The 15747-nt window shown below is 37.9% G+C and overlaps 1 protein-coding gene across 7 annotated transcripts in view; it reads right to left on the reverse strand.

The window, feature by feature from the left end:
* chd9 (chromodomain helicase DNA binding protein 9) overlaps nt 1-15747 on the reverse strand; it is a 70237-nt gene that overhangs the window by 17921 nt on the left and 36569 nt on the right. For all 7 annotated transcript variants that reach the window (XM_040011706.1, XM_040011704.1, XM_040011705.1 and 4 more), the window contains 11 exons: nt 13509-13614; nt 10084-10230; nt 8800-8868; nt 8534-8589; nt 7836-7953; nt 7400-7486; nt 7023-7160; nt 5955-6076; nt 3526-3769; nt 1554-1730; nt 1300-1443 (listed from right to left, as the gene is read on the reverse strand). In XM_040011706.1, coding sequence (XP_039867640.1) covers nt 1300-1443; nt 1554-1730; nt 3526-3769; nt 5955-6076; nt 7023-7160; nt 7400-7486; nt 7836-7953; nt 8534-8589; nt 8800-8868; nt 10084-10230; nt 13509-13614 — 1408 coding nt within the window. The remainder of the gene's footprint in view (nt 1-1299; nt 1444-1553; nt 1731-3525; nt 3770-5954; nt 6077-7022; nt 7161-7399; nt 7487-7835; nt 7954-8533; nt 8590-8799; nt 8869-10083; nt 10231-13508; nt 13615-15747) is intronic.

The raw sequence follows: 15747 nt of genomic DNA on the forward strand, positions 1-15747 counted from the left end.
GTATGTTTGAAAAGGATACAACTGTAGCTGTGTTGGGTTATAACGAACAGTATTATCCAAGTCATCAAATTTCCATTTCCAAATTTAGATTTATTGCATTTAATAAGTGTATTTTAAAAGTTACAGAGCAGCAAAAAATGAAGAAATTCAATTTCTGTTCCATATCATAGACAGACACGTATCATTACACATGGAAATGTGTATTTCACAAGTATAGCGGGTGATGCAAAGAACCACTAAAAGTAGATAACATACATTATGTAAATAATCACTGGCTAGAAGTGTAACTCGGTGTTAGCTCAGCAGTTGACTGCAAAATTATTTTCATTTCCAGCTACTGTTAAGAAATGCCACAGTGGGGAAACTATTTGCATCATTTGGTGTTAAGCGCCACCATAGTAACACATACAAGTTCACTCTTAAAGCAGAAGTCGCTGAAGAGTAAAGCTGATCCAAGTACAGTATTTTATATTACAGAGTCACCTTCTTCATATTATCATTATTATTGTAGCTTGCCAAAGAGATATAATCTAGGCCATCTCATATGTATGTCTAGTAATTTCTTTCCTTCATCTTATGAAGACCTACATCTCACAAATCATGAATTTGTGCTGTAGTGCAGCATCACGGTGTAGATACTATTACACTCCAAGGACTGGGCCAGCTTTACAAAGTGCTTTTTTTATTACACACCCTGTGCAGGACTTCATTTAATATCAGTTATGCTGTGTGGAGAAAATAAGTCTCCTAACAGCACCAGCAGCTTTTACTATGAAAAGGATTACACATTTCTAAATTTAGTTCCATGTGTTGAACGCTGGCTGCTCCAAATTTTTCAACTTCCACACTCCTGACATTGAGATGTTTTCAGCAGCCTTCCATTGAACACCTCTTTGGTAACACTGACTAAAAATGAAATGCCAAACAGCAGTATGTAGCAGGAAATGCGAAACTGTCAAATAGTCCAGCACTGAGCAGTGTAATACCTGTTATCAATTGTTATTATTCATCATGTGTTGGATGTGTGTGTTTTATGACTGTGCCCTAGTTAGAATAGGCTCCAGTTCAACAGTATCTTCACTGATGAGCAGTGTGTTTGAAATTTGGCTGCCCATTCATAAAAAAAATTACCAACACTGAAAAGAAAGATCTCTTTTAGATTCTGCAAATATTAAGGTGCTGTGTGGAGCCATAAAAGCACAACAACACAACACACATTGATGCACTTTTTCTCTAAGGTGTATTTGTGTCATGGAGAATAAAACTCTTGAGACAGAATGTGTACATATCTAAGCTCACCTGCTCTTCAGTCTTAAGGTCTCCAAACTCCTGCATGAAGGTGTTTTCAGAAGGGAAGCGTGCCGGCTCCAGAAAGTGAAGCAGGCTGAAGAGCTCTTCCACTGTATTCTGGAGAGGAGTACCTGTCAGCAGGACCTTGTGTTCCTTGAAGAGGACAAGAGTTTAAATGTGAAGTGAAAATTGCTTCAATTGGTATTTCTGAATAAAATTCGGACAATGTGTAATAATTTTCTCTAAGCTCATGATTTATCTACCAGGTTCATGAGCTTGAATCCCTCTAGCAGCTTGCAGTTCTTGTTCTTGAGACGATGGGCCTCATCAATAATAACGCAGCGCCACTCTATGGCATTGAGTTCGGGACAGCCTCCAAGAATCATCTCAAATGTGGTAATAACAGCCTGAAACCTGTAGGCACCACGTATGATACGACCCTGAAGACAAAAAGGGGAGAAGTGTACATATTTCATCCGTTTAGTTAAAATATCGTATTTTATTAGCTGAAGTATGCTCAATGTGTTATGTGATTAAAACAATGTTGTTTTCTATTTACACAAGCACTGAATCTGAAAATAAATGTACTGGAAAAAGTGCTATAAACAGATGCACATGAAAGGTACATAGTTCTTCTGACACAGCTTGTCCTTTTCTGTGTTGACATTAGAAACTTACATATTTGCAACCTCTTTAGCTGTTGACAGCAAACACAGGGTTTCCTTTATTTAGACTTCTCAAACATCAAAAAACATACATTATGGTTAGGAGGCTATCTACAGCATATCCAGTACACAAGCACCTGCCAGTGAGTATTTATTATTTGTTTATTTGTTTGTTTGTCTGGGGAAGCGTTGCTTTCCCCCGCCCCTCCATTTGTATCCATTGCCTTGACAACAGTCCTCAAGGGATACTCAGTTATCCAGTAACCCCCTCCCACAGCCAGCCAGCCAGCCAGCCAACAGGCTGCTGTTGAGGAGTCAGCCACTCTGATATGCCTGAGCAGCGATGACAGAGATCTCCCCGTGGGGGCTGCTATGACATCACAGGCTGCCTGGGAGACAGGCTGGTGGCGGCTCCACTCTGTTCTCCTCTCGCCTTAGATTCCTCCTACGGTTCGTCAGAATACTAAAAGGTCCTAACTGCCTGCTGTGACACATCACATGGCCTGCCAACCACATAAAGCTTCTGTTCAAGGCTCACTAACTACCTAGCAGCCTACATATTGTCAGGCATGGGCCCTATTTGGATTCTTGCTACCGGTATATGCATATCTTAGTATTATAAACCAGATATTTGTTGAAACGCTATCTCTCTCTGAGCAAACCCAAGCTGTTTATAGATTTATATTTTATACAGGCTGACAAAAATCAATACAGCTACAAAGTGATACATTTTCAAGCGATTCTGAACACAGCCTTGACACAAACCTTACAAACAACTTGCACCAAGCTCAGAAATCCACTGTGCTTGAACTGTTGTTTGTTCCTGTCTTATGGCAGATGAGTTTTCCTTGAAAAACATGGTGTTAAATGAGGTTGCTGCACTAGCTATAGGACTGTAAAGGGTATCTGGCGTTTGTGTTGCACACACAATCACGGTTTTCCTGGCTTTTCAATATCCGACTCCTATTGTTATAAGAAGGCCTCCTGCTTTGAAACATATCATTACACTACTCGTAGGATTTCATGTTACTGACACAGTGCTGCTGTTTTTTTAAAAAGCACTGTGATTACTTTAATCAAAGTGAATCACAGCCTTTCACTCTTAAAAGGTAGGCACAGCAGAATTGAGTTCTGCTTGCCTGTCTTTAAAAAGGAAAAATTAGGTATATATATTAAAATGACTAAAAGACCTCCAAATCCTTACATTTCTCTATGTGGTTGGTAAGAGAAACAAGCTGGGAGTACCCCTGTGCATCCAGAGCTGATTCCTTTATAGGTCCTTAAGTCTTCTCATAGCCAAAAACAGCCAGCGTGGTGATATACAATCATATTACGGTACCTACTACACATTGGCCAAAACTATATGAAAGGATGCAAGTAATACATAGCACATTTCAGCTTCTTAAAGGGCTCCTTTCTATATTATTCTCTTGATTGTGTGACAGAATAACACTGGTACTTGTAAAATAAGAACTACTGTACTCAAGAGCAATAATTGTGAATTCTTGTGTTGAATCTGTTGTACTCATTTTAAAATTTATTATTTTCTGCGCTTGATATATTCATTTACCTGTGCATCCCTGAAATACATCTCATACTGCTGGAGCATCTGCCTGCTGACCATGCTTCCATGGTAAACGATGACATTCAGGTGGGTCCAGGTACGGAACTCCCGCTCCCAGTTGGTGATGGTGGAGAGTGGGGCAATTATGAGAAAGGGCGCTTGGATTCCAACGCGATGGATTTCTTCTAGGAAAGTGATGGACTGTATTGTTTTCCCTAGGCCCATCTCATCTGCCAGGATGCAGTTCCGTCTTAGAAAAGAAAACACAGTGGATTTAGGACAAAAAGAAAGCAGGAGAAAATAAATTCCTTGCTTTGTACAAAAAGTAAAGTAGGTGTGTGGGGGGGTGCAAATGTTTTGAATCTAAGTACTGTATGCAATTTCACAAACACAGCGTGGTGTATATTATGAGAAATTCTTCTCTTCTAACAATATACAAAATGTGTACAGACGGCCAGGGGAATAGGTGAAAAGAGGAAGAGCAAGAAAGTGAAAGGAAAATGCAGAACTCCGGTGACAATAACAAACAAAAAAACAAACAAAAAACAGTGAAAACAAGATAATCAGCAGTAATAATAGTCCCAAGATATCGTACAGCACACAATGGTAAATGCAACTGCCTCTGCTGCGTGGTGTACTCCAGCTAACCATTTATTCAGCTGTCCAGTGGGTGGGGGTATTATGTCTTGATGCTAATTGCAACGTGCAGATATTCCCACTGGCCTCTTAAGCAGCTCTCTACTTTTGATGAATCTCTCTGCGTAGGCATACACAAACTCCTGCATGCTCACACATAACAAAACCAATTCCCAGGGTTAATGCAAGCGCACTGACACTGTGTTCAGCAGATGTACTGTGCAGCACATCTTTTGAGATTGTAGGCGAAGAAAAGCAAATGTCGCAACAGTATGCACCTTGACAGGAAATTTGACTACCCTCACAGGCCTAAGCAAATAATGTGAATACAGAAAAACACAAGATGGTCCCACACACGCAGGATTCAAAGCAAGATAAATCATTCATTATTTATAATCCGCAATGCCAATACACCCAAAAGACCTCTTCTTGAAACACAAAATGTATGTAAAATAAATCAAATATACTACAGTATCCTGAACTGATGGACGTTTCTGTTATTAATCCAATTTGCACTGATACAAATAGAGCAAAGAAAACAACAAACAAACCTCTTTGTACAACGCTAAACAGATTAGCAACACTACATATTATATCCCCAAAAGAGACCACAGAATTGGATAAGCACATCTCTGAAGTATAAAAAACAAAATATTATTACCTTTATGAAATTAGGGCACATTACATAACCACTGCAATTTGTGATGTGTATGAAATTATATGCCTTTATTTTTATAAAACAATGGTTCCATAATTAAATTTGATCTCACTTAAATTAAAAAGAAGCGTGTGTGGGGGGCTCTGTGCAACGCTTCATACAGTTGACTGCTGTTGGTTTGAATCATATCTATGAAATAGACTCCAATTTGTTCATGTAAATGGAGAGTCCTCTTCAAACACCATAGGTTAATTATGGAGTTCCACAGAGTCACGTGCTAGGGTCAGTTCCTTTTACATTATATATGCTTCCCTTAGGCAATATCATGTATCATAGCATACATTTTTATTGCTTTGCAGGTAATACCCAACATTATCCATTAAGCAAGATAGCACACACCAATTAGTTAAACTGCAGGAATGCCTGGATGATTTTCAAATTTTCTGCTTCTAAATTCAGATAAAACTGAGGTTATTGTACTCGCCCCAAAAATCTTAGAAACGTGTTATCTAACCAAATGCTTACTCTGGATGTCATTACCTTGGCCTCCAGTAACACTGTGAAGAATCTCGGAGCCATTTTTGACCATTTAATGTGCATAACAAACAATACGTAGGAGTACTTTATTATATTTGTGCACTCTCTCTAAAATTGGAAATACCCTGTTTCAGAGTGATGCTGAAAAACTAGTTCATGCATTTATTACTTCTAGACTGGACTATTGTAATTCAGTATTAGTAGGCCCTCCTAAAACTCCTTGAAAAGCCTTCAGCTGATCCAAAATGCTACAGCAAGAATACTAACAGGGACTTGGAAAAGAGAGCATATTTCGCTCATGTTGGCTTGGATCTTGTTAAATCATGTCAAATCTTATCAAACAGGTTTCTTTAACACGGCAATGACTTCAATGGAATGAAATGCTCTCCAGGTTTTCTATTGGGCTGTGATATTGCAACCCAATAGAGCATCTCTGGGGTGTGGCTGAGTGGGAGATTAACATCATGGATATCCAGCTGACAACTACAAAAACTACATGATGGCATAATTTCTGTACTGTGATACCAGTTAAAAGCTATTTGGGTTTTTCACAATAGCTGCAGATTTTTTGCAGGTATGCATACTCACAGTGCTTAAAACTAACCTGTTGTACCAGTTGAAGAGAAGCCAGTTGACTCCTTCTAGCTGGTAGTCCCTGAGGCTGTTGCCATTCCTGTATTGCCTCGATTGTTCCCTCTTCTTCCACAGATTGGCAGGAGGACGCTCCTAAGTGACATATATGGCAGATTGGAAGTTAACTTTACATTTTTGATGAACACTTTTCCGTAGAACGTAAATATTACAAATGCATGACACAATTTCTTATACATAATGTTAGCATTATGACCGTACAATTGACTGGCACCCCATCCAGGGTGTACTATAGCCGAGATAGGCTAAAGGATCTGTAACTTATACAATAGTAAATTGGATGTGGAGCTAGCATCAGTGTTCATAAGCAAAATGTTGGTTATTCAAGCAAACTGGAGAATGACAATGGTTTAGAATATATAAAAAATAAGGAAATCCAGCAGTGTGACATACATGCAATATAAAAACAAAATCTCCAGCACGCCAATCTTGCTGCATTTGCAAACCTATATGGTAACATTGCACGCAAAAAGATATACACACAGGTGTAGAGGTGTAAAAACTGACCTATTGTTACAACCACAGGTATGCAAAGTGTGAACTATTGTAGTGGACAGGGAAATAAAAGACGAAAGATAACCTGAAACAAAAACTGTCAGTCTTCATAGTACAAGTTACACGACTGATCTCTGTGTAGTCTAGTTATAAATACAACAGTTTGTTTCTCAATAAAGGGGAACTATAGAGTATGATAAAAAACAAAACCAAAAAACATTGTTCTCTTTGAAGATTAGTCTATTTCGTTTCTCCTAATTTTGACTTCAGTCTGTTCAGTACGTCTTGTGAATCTTCAATAGAAAATGTTTTCCTAGTTTTACCTTTCCAATAAAAACATCATTCACTGATGTTGAAGTGACTGACAGCAGGGGTTTGTCTTTCAAGCTCGTTCATACCCCTGTGTGAGTGTTGTCTTATTTAGATCACTGTAATATGTGTGTACACGCACACGCACACGCGCAAGAGTGATAAAGAAACATGGAAATACAGTGATAACTGAAGAAGGCTGGCAGGCACAACTTACCACCCTGCGTGAGTCTGGCTTGGCTGCCTGCAGCTGCTCAAACTCCTCAATCTTGCTCTGATCTACATCGTCCTTCAGCTCCCAGGTGCTGTCTTCATAAGGCAGAGAGCACCACTTCACCAGGTAGTACACCACTTCCTGTAACAAGCAGAGGGGGATTAGCACTGAAAAAGACTAGAGTGAGGCCAAGCTTTGCTTTTACAATATTAACAAAGGCTGCAAGGAAGCCCATTAGGATGGCCTTGGGCATTTCTGAGATACAAAGACATTGCTAGAGTGGAGAATCTTTTGAAAGGAACAAAACCAAGAAAACCGTTCAGGAACTTACACAAATACAGAACTCACGTATGTGATGAAATGAAAAAGGATTCGCTTACCTCTCTTGTATCTTTGTCCTCGCAATATGACACCTCCAGCACTCTATCTACTTCTACATAGTCAGGGTTAAATGGCTCCTCTTCCATCTGAGCGAGACAGAAGGAAAACACAAAAGGAAATGAAAAAGATTAAATAAAGGGAATAAACCAAAGTGCCCACTCACCATCTGGAAACTGAGATAAACATTATATTGTATCAAATGAGTGAGTAAAGAGACTCAAATATATGCACGCAGATGTGTACTGAACGTGCAGTTGCATCCTAAAAGACACACCAAATTGTGGAGACACCCACACCCACTTATAGAAATGTCCTCGACAAAAAGACCCCCCCCCCCACAAAAAAAATAAAAAAAAAAAAAATAAAAACCAAATATTTGTGTCGACACGGGTAGTACAGTACGTCCCCAGACACAAACCAGTCGCACATCCTTACATCTGCAAAGAAGAGTGCCCTCTGTGCCTGTTTCATCTTGAAGCGTTTGATCTTCTGCTGAATCCTCTTGTCCTTCTCCAGCTGCTGTTCTGTGGCCCACTCACAGTGTAGGTAGGAGCTGACACACACACACAGACACACACAAGATCAGTAAGGTAAGGGACTCGTGCAATCACCTAAACAGCATCTGGGGGAATTGCTGAGGCCAGCAGGTGTGATCACAGATTGCAGATGTGGTCACAGTCTCCACTGGCATGCTGTTCTCAGTCATATTTGTTTAGAAATATTAAAGTGTTTTCACATTCATATTTCCATCCTTGTTATCATTTGGCTGTGAAATGATGGATGTGATCTGGCTGATGACAGATTATCTGCCACACACAAAAAAAAAAATTCTGGGAAGCTGAGTATGACACTTAAATCTTAATTTCCAAAACATTAAAACTGATAATTTGGTGTGTGAATACGCTAGAATTTGTATTCTTCTTTATTAACAGAAAAAACAGTCATCATAACATTGAGGACGCGACAATACTAAAAGTTGTCCCATGCATGCCTGTGATGTACTGACATTTGAAAAGTCAAAAGTTCTTAATTACATCCTCTAGCTTTCATGTTGCCTCTGTCTCTATAGATATATCTATAGACAAAAACATATTTGCCACTAACCACCCAGAAACTACATATAAATAACTTACTAGTTTTTGTATTTTACAAAAAACTCTTCCACCTCAATGACCACTCCTGGAGAGACCTAAAGAAAAAGAATGCAAAAACATAACAATGAGAAGCAATGCTTTCATGTAGTTTTAGTGCTATAATAAGGGGGAAAAAAACATAATACAACGATACAACTCAATACATAGTCCCAAAAATCTATTAAGCTAAAAATTTGCAAGAGAAGCTTTTATCACAACTGTGCAATGGTTAAAAAATAAGGCAAAACAACAAATTAAATATTTACCTCCTTCTTAGCAATACGAGAAGACATGATTTTGTCAACAACAGCAGCATCCTCTTCACTGGGATTCTCCTAGAGAGAACATGATATGGTTAATGTCAACTGATAAATTCATAACAGTCACCCCAGAGCATTAAGTTGCATAAATGTCTTCATAATATGATAACAAAAACAAACACCAGATGCTCTCTTACGCTTTACACATCATAAATCCCTTTGTCAAATTTGTGATTCTGCATTACATAAAAATATCCCAGAACTGAAGAAAACAGGTTTAGACAACAGAAATTAGAGGACAACTAATTTTATTTTTAAGCATTAAAATGTTTTTGTGGCCCTTTCTAACTTCTGTGCTGTTGCATCTAAATCATAAAAAAAAGGACAGTGAATATTATCCTTCTTTTTTTTTTTTTTTTTTTAAGCCTTACTGCAGGGGTCCTGGTTTGTACGTCACAGTGTGTTGTTGAAAAGAACAGGCTATTCAGCAGAGCAAGCAGTCCTATTGTTTTTTGTTTCGTTTTGTTTTTTTACTGAGTGTGTTTGTGTTCTTTTATGGTACAAAAATAAGATCTTCCCAACAATGTTTATGTGCATTATTTCCACAAACAATTCTATTTCTTTTCAAGTCAAAACTCTTAATACATGTGAAAAAGAGAGACGAGACTAAAGTGGAGAGGTTTAGTCATAGAGCAAAGCACCATGGTTGACAAAAATCAAACAGCATATCAGCACAAACACCTCATACCAACTGTTAAGAGCAAGTTGGAGGGACGATTATTTAGGCTTGTTTTAAGGCCACAGGACATGAGCAACATGCAGTCACCAAGTCGACCACAAACTCCCCTGTATACCAAAGTATTCTAGAGCCAAATGTTAGACCATCTGCCCGACAGTTAAAATCTTGGTCTAAAATGGGTCATTGGAACATGATCCCAAACACACCAGCAACTTTACAATAGAGTAACTGGAAAAGAACCAAGTTGTTGCAGTTGCTCAGTACAGACTTTAACCCAATTCAAATACTGTGGCGGGACCTTAAGATAGCTGTGCATAAACAAATTCCCACAAACCTGATAAAACCATGCAGAAAATAAGTTACTTCAAGTTATTGCTGCTAAAGATGGTTCTGCCAGCTAGTCAATCATAGGGTGTACTGTATCTTTTTCACAAATGCAACATTCACTGATTCCAGTTAATACGCTGAAGCTGTATTTTCCCATTTATGTTATAACTGAAAGAAATGAAATTAAACGTGTTTCCCACAGAGTTATATGCAGAATTACTTACTACAAATAGCTGAAGAGCGGGTTCCCTGGATGCTGCAGTATTGGTTTTCTTGGCTTTGACAATAACCTTGACTTCTTCATCTGACAACCTGGTCTCCAGCTCTTCAGCATACTTCTTCCTCTTCACCTGTCGATTAGACCGCCTCTTCTAAAAAATAAATAAATTAATTTAAAAAGATATAAGCCAAAAAAAAGGAGTAAGAAGCACATTTACACAAAAGACAAAACAAAGTAATCTCAACTACTTCATTAATCAATTTTGAAACTGCAAAATAAAATTGGTAATTAATGACTGCTTCGCATGAAAATTTCCCATATGGCTCTAAGACTGAAGATTTGATCAAGACTGAGCAGATGTTTCTAACAGAATCTTGAGCATGGACTCATTTCATTCTTAACTAGTGTGCCTGTTACAAACCAAAGCAACAATGTAACTACTTCACATAGGTCGCCAAAGCAAGGTAATAAACTTAGCTAAAGAAAACACAAAGAAAAAAAAAACGCTATATGATCAGGTTCATGATTGACGTATTATCAAGGCTCAGAGAGTCCTAGGGCTGTTCGATATAACGATATATATATCGGATGACGATTATTGTTTCATTTTACGCTATCGTTTGTTTCTTGGTGTCGCAAAATAAACTGTTTACGGCAATATTTTTTCATCGTTTTGATGGTCACTGTAGTGGCTATATTAATTACTTAAAGTTCTCTCTTTCTCTTATATTTTATATAACCACACTATGGACGGACAAGTGCCTGTTTTTATGCGTTGTGGTTAGCAACAACAACGGTAACAGCACCGCGTGTCCGCTTGTTTATGTTCCACATAAACCTTTCACAATAAAGCTCAAGATCCTGTTGAGACTTTTCAAAATAAACTGAATCACGTGAAAGAGCAGATTATTTACGGATGAAAATTTAAAAAAAGAGCCGCCAGGTGCTAAAAAAAAATAAACCTTAGACTCAAACGTTAGAACGCCGTGTAATAAATACAAAGAAAACGGCGGCCTTTACAACTTATGTGTAAAAATGTATAGTTTCATGCATCGGTTAAAACACTCGACTCCAGCTACATGACGCGCAGCTGGAAACACTTCCTGCAAGACGAGCTGCCCGAGATTCACAGAATTTACAGAAAATGTTAAATTTTTGTGATTTATATCGTTATCGGACGATAGAATTCTTATATCAGGATATGAGATTTTGGTCATATCGTACAGCCCTAGAGTGTCCCACTGCTTAGTTAAGGCAAATTACACATGCATTTACGCTTAGTGTGATTTAAACTGACAGCAACAAAATCTACAAACTATTTTAAAGTTGTGACTAATGAGCATGCTTTTACTCATATAAATCCCTGCCAGTACTTCCAACATTTTATTATTAGAATTTAGAATAAGATTAGAAAAGCATTAGGCTAACAATCAGGTCTACTGTCAAATATATTTTCTTTAATATTCTATGATCACAGATGTTATCCTTCTTCTTGCTGGTTGAAAACACAAATGGCAAAAGCTAGGGCTGTGCGATATGACCAAAATCTCATATCCCGATATAAAACATCTATCGTCCTGATAACGACACAAATCACAAAAATTTAACATTTTCTGTAAACTCTGTGAATCTCGGCTAGCTGAAGTTTTTCCAGCTGGGTGTCGTGTACCTGGAGTCGAGTGTTTTAACTGATGCATGAAACTATACATTTTTAGACATAGGTTGTAACGGCCGCCGTTTTCTTTGTGAGTATTTATTACACAGCGTGCTGCGGGGGAAAGCCTGTTCTAACGTTTGAGTCTAAGGTTTATTTTTTAGCACCTGAAGGCTCTTTTTTGCTTCTCATCCATAAATACTCTGCATACTTTTTCATGTGATTCAGTTTATTTTGAAAAGTCTCAACAGGATCTTGAGCTTTATTGTGAAAGGATTACGTGGAAAATAAACAAGCGGACACGCAATGATTTTACCGTCGTTGTTGCCAATGACAGCACATAAAAACAGGCGCTTGTCCATCCGTAGTGTGGTTATATTAAATAAAAGAGAAAGAGAGAATTTTAAGAAATTAATATAGTCACTACAGTGACCATCAAAACGATGAAAAAATATTGCCATAAATAGTTTATTTTGCGACACCACTAAGCGTAAAATGAAACAATAGATGTTTTTATATTGTCATCTGATATACATCGTTATATCGAACAGCCCTAGCAAAAGCACTTAACATTTATACATTTCCCTGTTCAAAATGATAATATAGAGTTTTCCATTGTGCAGGCCATTGCCCAACATAACCTATTACTGGCCTTACGTTACTAAAACCAAGTCAAAGTCCAGAAAAATATCCTTAAAATCAGAAAAAAAGTGCTCTAAAACCCGGCTTCTTTCTATTCCTTCCTGTCAAGCCTTTATAATTATCATATGCGTGGGCAGCTGCATCCTGCATCAATACACGAGCCCCTCCTAATGATAATATGTAGTTAATTAGGAATAAATGCCACTGAGCCACAGTTAATTAGGTGTGCAGCACAGTATTCCCGTGGAGATATACCCTCACATTCACAAACCCAAACTGACCAGGAGCTGGAGACTCAAACCTGCCGCATGCCACAACAATAGGAGCGAGCCCCTGAGGAGATCATGCTCCTGTTCCAGCCGGCGGCCAAGCTACTTCAACCTCTTCCACAAGATCATCATAAATGAGTCATCCACCGACTATTTTAATTAAGTCCTGGGGTGCCACTTAGCGGGTGTAATTATATCATACAACACACTGTAGTTAGTGGGGTGTCATCCCCAGTCATTCATTCATGTCACTCATAACCTTTTGGATATCTGTCAGAACCTACTAGTGAGAAAAGCTCCACACAGACCAGAAGTGTGTTTTAAATGCTAAAGGGTAAACTCAGGTGACACCTAGTTCAATTTGCCATTCTATCATTGATGCTCTGACCTAGATAAAAACCTCTGCTGTCAGTTTTCTCAATCATCAACACAGATGAGAATGTGTACTTGAGATAGCCACCCACTGTATGACCTCCATATGAACCAGAGAATGGAGCCTTCCAGGATCAGACTAAAGCTGTTAAGTCTTCTACAATGCTCAGCAGCAGTGTGAACAGCCAGGCCGAGGACACCACTTAAGTTTTATCAGAAAGCTAACAGAAAAAGAGTCTCGTATTTCTCATCTGCTCTCAATAACACCTGCACAAAATCTGAATAAAGTGGGGAAATAACACAGTCAAATATAGCCAAGTTCCAACTTAAAATTCTAGTGTTGTCTCATATGTAAGGTTCATAGTTTGGTTTGATAAACGGCAATGAAATGCACTAATTTCTCCCAGTCTCATTAGAGCCCCTGTTCCTTGTTGGCTTGTACTGTGCATGTATGTCTGCATAAGTTTGTGTATACTTTATACTGGAACTCACAGAGTCATCATCCTTCAAAGTGTGTTGAGGGGGAGGGTCATCATCCGACTCCTCTGAAGACTCGGGCTTTCGCCTTTTCTTCTTTCCAATCTTGATGACAATTTTTCTAAGAGAGAGAAAAAGACCCCATGAAAACAATAAAAAACATGTACCAAATATACAATTTTTACTCTGCTTTAGGCATATTTTAGCTGGACAAATGCCCTAATGGTACAATCCAGAGGCTTCTGATTAGCGTTTTCTGCCTTTTCGTGCTTGATTCGACACTGTAAAATTAATCTACATTTATTTTCAAAACATTGTTAAAAATCTTGTTTATCTCACAAATGTGTCCATGTCTAGAGTTCTTAAATATGAAATGATAAAAAAAATATCTACCCAACAAACTTGTTCAAGTGTATGAAGTCCTGCTAAACATTCTACAAGCTGTTTATCAAGTATAAATATTCTACATGGGCAATTTGGCTTGTTCATTGTTTTTGACAATTCTGCACTTGCATAAACTTTAGGGAGTATATTAATGCAAAGTGAATGCATTTTTAAGAGCTCATCACAGAAAGCAAAAACACCTCAAAAGAACTGACATTTATTTCAGAAGAAACAGGGTTATTTTGAACTAAATCTAAAGTGAGACATTTTAACAGCTTTTAAGTGGGTGGATAAGGAACTACTTCTAACAAAAAGGCTATCATTAATGACTTCTAAGAGAAGGATGGAAAGACAACCAAAACTATTGGGCCCCTTGCAAACATATACATTGAAAAAGAAAAGCATTTGCTGCACTGTACTCCAAAAGGAATAAATGCAGTTTTTATGTCAAACTCCAACATACATTTAACAACAGCAGTGGAACGATTGTAGAGAATGGCTGCACGTATTAACATGCTCACAATGGACGCTGCCTCAGTTTATACAGAGAGGAATTCGGTGCTTTACTAAAGCTCCTCCTTAAATGGAAGATTCACACCAACGTCATTCGATCCTAATTTGGTAAATATTTTTTTCCTCTTTAAAATACCATTCCTAGTTTGTGGGTGATGAAACTCTTACCTTGGTCTAATATACATTTATAGTACCAGAGCTCCAGATATCTTCAGCATCTCAGCAAATATCACTAAACTGCAGAATGACTATATACAAGCTTTTAATTTTTTGCCAGCATTTCATATTCTAATCCCCTCTCCTCTCTTTCAGTCACATATCATTTCTATGACCTTTCTCCATATATTCTCTAACCACATATGCAGACACTTCTCCACATGCATAATCTCTTGCTAGCCGCAAGTGGTAAATCTTTGGCTTGGTGTGATATTGATAGGAAATATATATCTTCTTCCCTATAAGCTTTCAAACATTTTAAGAGTGTGAGAGGAAAAATATGTGCAACTAGGACAGCAAAGAAACAAACTGTCAAGATAGCAACTTCAATATTTAAAGCCACTAATTTTGTTGTTTCCGATTTATCATTTCATTCCGATTTAAGACTTCTTTAAAAGTCTTATCTTCGTATATATTTGTAAGTGTGCATGAATATCATTATAACCCAATTTTTTTCATAGTTAAAATAAAGTAAAAACAAACAAAATAAAATTCCTCGAAAACATATTTTTGACACTTTTTCACGCATTTCACTTTTAATGTCAAAAAATGAATAATCTGAAGCTTATCTACATGGAAAAATACTTGAACCAACATAGAATTAGTGGTCTAATAGACTAGATACATTTCAGGTGATACAAACACTCATCCACATACCCATTATAATATCTGACTGTGTAAGGTAGAAAATAACAGACTTCCAGCAACACTGAAGAGCTGTCCCCTCAGCTGGCATCCCTGTCCCTGTCCCTGCCCCCCCACCCCTCTCTGGATGATATTACATCTCACAAATCCTCTTGACAATGACACTTTATGGTTGCCATGCAACATGCCCTTGGGAGTGTATTTGGCTATGTGGGTGTTAAATCTTCCTCATGACATCACTTCCTGTGAAAACAACACCAGTACATGGTTACTAACGCTACGAATGGCTAAGATATATGCCAAGTCAGAGTGACACAGTGGAAGAAAAAAGAAAGTTTCCAGCTCTGACGCCAAGAAAAGAAGACAAAAACCAAAATGAAACAACACAAAAACAATACTGATAATAATGATAATAATAAAGTAGCTAAATGGGACTGAACACAATGTTTATCGTTGACTAAATAAAAGCTGGCTGTGATATGGGTCTTGCTGAATA

The sequence above is a fragment of the Simochromis diagramma genome, unplaced genomic scaffold (genome assembly GCF_900408965.1).
Source record: "Simochromis diagramma unplaced genomic scaffold, fSimDia1.1 OVJJ01000603.1, whole genome shotgun sequence".
Classification (NCBI taxonomy): domain Eukaryota; kingdom Metazoa; phylum Chordata; class Actinopteri; order Cichliformes; family Cichlidae; genus Simochromis; species Simochromis diagramma.